The sequence below is a fragment of the Ananas comosus genome, unplaced genomic scaffold (assembly GCF_001540865.1).
Source record: "Ananas comosus cultivar F153 unplaced genomic scaffold, ASM154086v1, whole genome shotgun sequence".
In the NCBI taxonomy this organism is placed as follows: Eukaryota; Viridiplantae; Streptophyta; class Magnoliopsida; order Poales; family Bromeliaceae; genus Ananas; species Ananas comosus.
The window spans coordinates 1-4,093 of record NW_017892475.1 but is presented as its reverse complement, the minus strand read 5'-3'; the positions used below and the strand labels follow the sequence as shown (position 1 = coordinate 4,093).

At 44.4% G+C, this 4,093-nt stretch overlaps 1 protein-coding gene across 1 annotated transcript; it reads left to right on the top strand.

Annotated features, from left to right (window-relative positions):
• Positions 1-789: 789 nt before the first annotated feature.
• On the top strand, positions 790-1,386 carry LOC109705399. The gene has a single exon (XM_020226131.1). The coding sequence runs from the start codon at positions 790-792 to the stop codon at positions 1,384-1,386; it is 597 nt and encodes a 198-aa protein (XP_020081720.1).
• Positions 1,387-4,093: the final 2,707 nt, after the last annotated feature.

Genomic DNA, 4,093 nt, shown 5'->3' with positions numbered 1-4,093 from the left:
TATATATATATATATATATATATATATTCACGATTGTAAATTGGAGGTGGTAATTGTGAACCCAACAAACTTGGTGAAAGGTGAAGTCCAAGAGCCTTCTCTGCGGGGTGAAGTTATTTGAAGACAAATCTATGGAGCTCTGCAAGCTCCTCTGCGCGGAAGTTTAGTGCCTGACCTCGTGCTTGAGAGGCCTTCTATGTGTGTGTGTGTCGTAATCGTTTTTCGATGTTTAACATTCTCAACTGGAATGTCCGCGATTTAAATGCCGCTGCTAAGCGTCGTAGTGTCAAGTCAGTGGTGTCTTCACTTTTTTGTACTGTGGTTTGCTTTCAAGAATCCAAAATGGACTCTGTGTCGCGTTCCTTCCTCCGTTCCTGCTGTGGCTCTAACTTCGATAAGTGCCACTACATTGCTGCGTCCGGTGCCTCTGGCGGTTTAATCACCTGTGGGCCCTCGAAATTTTTCTCTTGCAACGAAGCCATTTTCAGAAAACACTCGCTCACCCTTCAGCTGACTTACCTCGCTAGCGGAAAGTCCTTCTACCTCTCTAACGTCTACGGGCCGCCTACCTAGGATGGAAAGGAAGACTTCTGCTCAGAACTTCTGTCCCTTAACGGGACTTGCACCAACAGCTGAGTGATATGTGGAGACTTCAACTTTACTAAAAATCAAGAAGAGAGGATAGGAAATACTTGGAGCTCTAGAGCTACGGCCATGTTCTGTGACCTCATTAACAATCTGGCGGTCATAGACTTACCCATTTCCAATCAGAAGTTCACCTAGTCGAACATGCAATGCAGACCCAGCTTGGCTAAACTCGACCGGTTCCTTGTTTCAACGGATTTGGACCAAACCTATCCTCTAAGCAAGGTCAAAGCCCTCCCTCGGATCACTTCCGACCACACACCCATCACTCTATCTACCGGGATCCACCCGCCGACACGGAGGTTTAGATTTGAGCGTGTCTGGCTTTCTAAGGAGGACTTCGCCGCTAACGTACCGTGCTGGTGGAATGAAGTCACCCCCAAGACATCGGCTATCCTCACCCTATCGGCCAAGCTTAGGCACTGTAGAATCAGAATTAAGGAATGGCGCAAGACAAACTTCTACAGCATTTCATCAACTAAGAGGCTATTGCAGGAAGAACTTCAAAACATTGATCTACTGGAAGAACGTTTCGCCCTTTCACATGAGTCCCGGGATAGACGGGATGCCATAAAAGCTCAGTTTCAGATCATTCTCCAGGAGGAAGAAATCTTATGGAATACTAGGTCCAAACAATTTTGGCTTGAGGAAGGAGATAGTAATACTAAGTTCTTTCACGCGGTAGCCAATGGAAGAAAACACACCAACGCGATCGAAGTCATTGAAGACGAATCAAGATGACCAATCTACAACGAACAACAAAAACGAGCCCACTTCTTCCATACTTTCAGACATCTTTTTGGTTGTGTAGAGGAGCCATGATCGTCGCATGGAGATTGGAGCGGACTATTTCAATCTAACAAACTGCTCAATCCGGATACCCTAACAAGCCCGTTCACTCTAGATGAAGTCAAGAATGCAACTTTTCAACTTGGTAGCGACAAAGTCCCGGGGCCAAATGGCTTCTCCCTTATCTTCTTCCAATTCTTCTGGGAGACCGTCAAGAAGGACATATTTAAGATCTTTCTAGACTTCCAGGAAGACAAACTTTTCTCTGGCCCGATTGAGTACTCCTACGTATGCCTAATCCCCAAAAAAGAAGGAGCACGTTTTAACGACTTCCGCCCAATAAGCCTTATTAATGGCATTCAGAAAATCATCTCTAAGGTCCTGGCCAAGCGTCCTACCGACTATCATCTCATCTTCGCAATCAGCCTTCATAAAAAACCAACAGCTGACAGACTCCTTTGTCACTGCCAGTGAACTAATCAACTGGTGCAATAAGTCACGTACGGAATGCGTAAGCATTAAGGTGGACTTCGAAGAAGCATTCGATAATGTCAAATGATCATTCCTACAAAGGATCCTGCATTGGCTTGGTTTTAGTAACAAATGGTGGGTCTGGATCGAACAATGCATCTGCAATGCCAAAGTAGCCATCCTAGTGAATGATAACCCGACAAAGTGGTTAAAAACAAGGAAATGCCTGAGACAGGGCGATCCTCTATCTCCTTACCTCTTCTTACTTGTAGCCGACTGCCTGGCCAAACTAACCGAAGCTGCTAGGGCTAATAATTTGTTGCACGGAATCGGTCCAGGTGAAGACTGTCGAACAACACTCCTACAATATGCGGACGACACAATCTTTTTCTGCGAACCGCGAAAACGCTACATGCGAAACCTCCTATTCGTTTGGAAAATCTTTGAGTGGGTCTCCGGTTTACGGATCAATAAGAATAAAACGGAATTATTTTACCTAGGCACCAACCCAACGAAGCGTGATAGATTAGCTAGCATCTTAGATTGTCAAGTAGGCAACCTACCTTTTCGTTACCTGGGGCTGCCACTCCACAATAAGTCCTTTTGCAAGGAAGACTGGTCAGTCGTCATCAATCGCATTGGCTCGCGAATCGATGGGTGGAAAGCTAAGCATCTGTCGCAAAGGGGTAGATTTATTCTTATCAACTCTGTTCTAACCAACTTACCGCTTTTCTACCTATCAATCTTCAAAGTGCCTCGATGGGTGCTATTCAGAATTGATGCCCTACGTAGAGCCTTCTTCTGGAAAGGCTGCTTCAAAATTACTGGGGAAGCATGCCTCGTCAATTGGAAAACAATTTGTAAAAGTAAGAAGGAAGGTGGACTGGGGGTAAAAGAAGTGGACGCAATGAACATCGCTCTTTTAACTAAATGGTGGTGGCGTCTCTTCACTGAGCCACACCTGCCTTGGTGTAAGCTAATTAGATACTTATACTACAAGAGGAGGAGACCCCTGCACGAGGGTACTGCATTCGTTCCCTACTCGCAGTGGTGGAAAGGAGCGATCCGGTGTCGTGATGTGTTTAAATGCGGCATTTCCTACGAAATTGGGGCCAAAAGCAACATCAAGCTCTGGATGGACATCTGGATTAGGGAAACACCACTGAGCACGATGTTCCCAGAAGTATTCTTTTCTATCAGAAACAAGGATTCTCGTATTTCCCAATGCTGGAATTCACGCGAATGAAGATGGCGCTTCATTTGTAGAGGTTACGTGGCTTCTGCCTCATCTGGAAATAGAAGACAGCTGGGGCTGCTAAAGGACCAATTACTTCATTACAATCTAAGTAGCGGACCTGATTTGCTCAAATGGAGGTGGACCTCACACCAAATGTTCACCGTGAACTCCCTTTATAAATTCATCACTTATGCAGGACGAACTGACCTGACCAATCAACAGCTATGGAAACTAAAGATTCCTGTTAAAATCAAAATCTTCGTCTGGCTGCTACTCCGCAAGAGGTTGCTCACTGCTGACAGTTTAACCAAGCGAAGGATCCAAGTGGAACCTTGTTGCGTCTTCCGTGCACTTTCCTTGGAAAATTGCGACCACCTTTTCTGCAATTGCGTTTTCGCCCGATTTCTACTTCTACGACTAACCAAGTTACCGAACAATGCTTCGGGCGAGGACGTCCGAGATCTCTGGAACTTATTATCACAAATCCTAGACGTCACTACAAGAGCTAAAGGTTTAACCAAGCTAGCGGCTACTTGGTGGGTTGTCTGGACCGAACGAAATAGCTTTGCCTTCTCTTCGAATCTTCCCAACATCGTCAGAGCCTCGGACAGAGCTTTAACCCTGTCCAACTCCTAGACCTCGCTCCTGTAACCCGTCAACTTGCATTTTTTTTTACTCTCCCCTCTTTTACCCTTTGATCTTTTTTTCACTTTTTTTATTGTTTTACTTCTATTTTATTTATTTATTTTTCTTACCATTTTTTGCCAAGAAAATCTAAGCTGCTTCCACCTTGTACACTTAGTTCATGTCTCTTATTGAATGAATCAGATAGCGCGCTACCTTTTTCTCAAAAAAAAAAAAAAACTTGGTGAAATATTGCACCACTGTTCCCATAAAAACCTTAATAAGATTAGCCAGACATTTTTCGAAACAAAAAAAAAAAAAAAAAAA

What these genes read in the sequence shown, in the direction of transcription:
- LOC109705399 (XM_020226131.1), top strand. Translation starts at nt 790, where the DNA reads ATGCAATGCAGACCCAGCTTGGCTAAACTCGACCGGTTCCTTGTTTCA.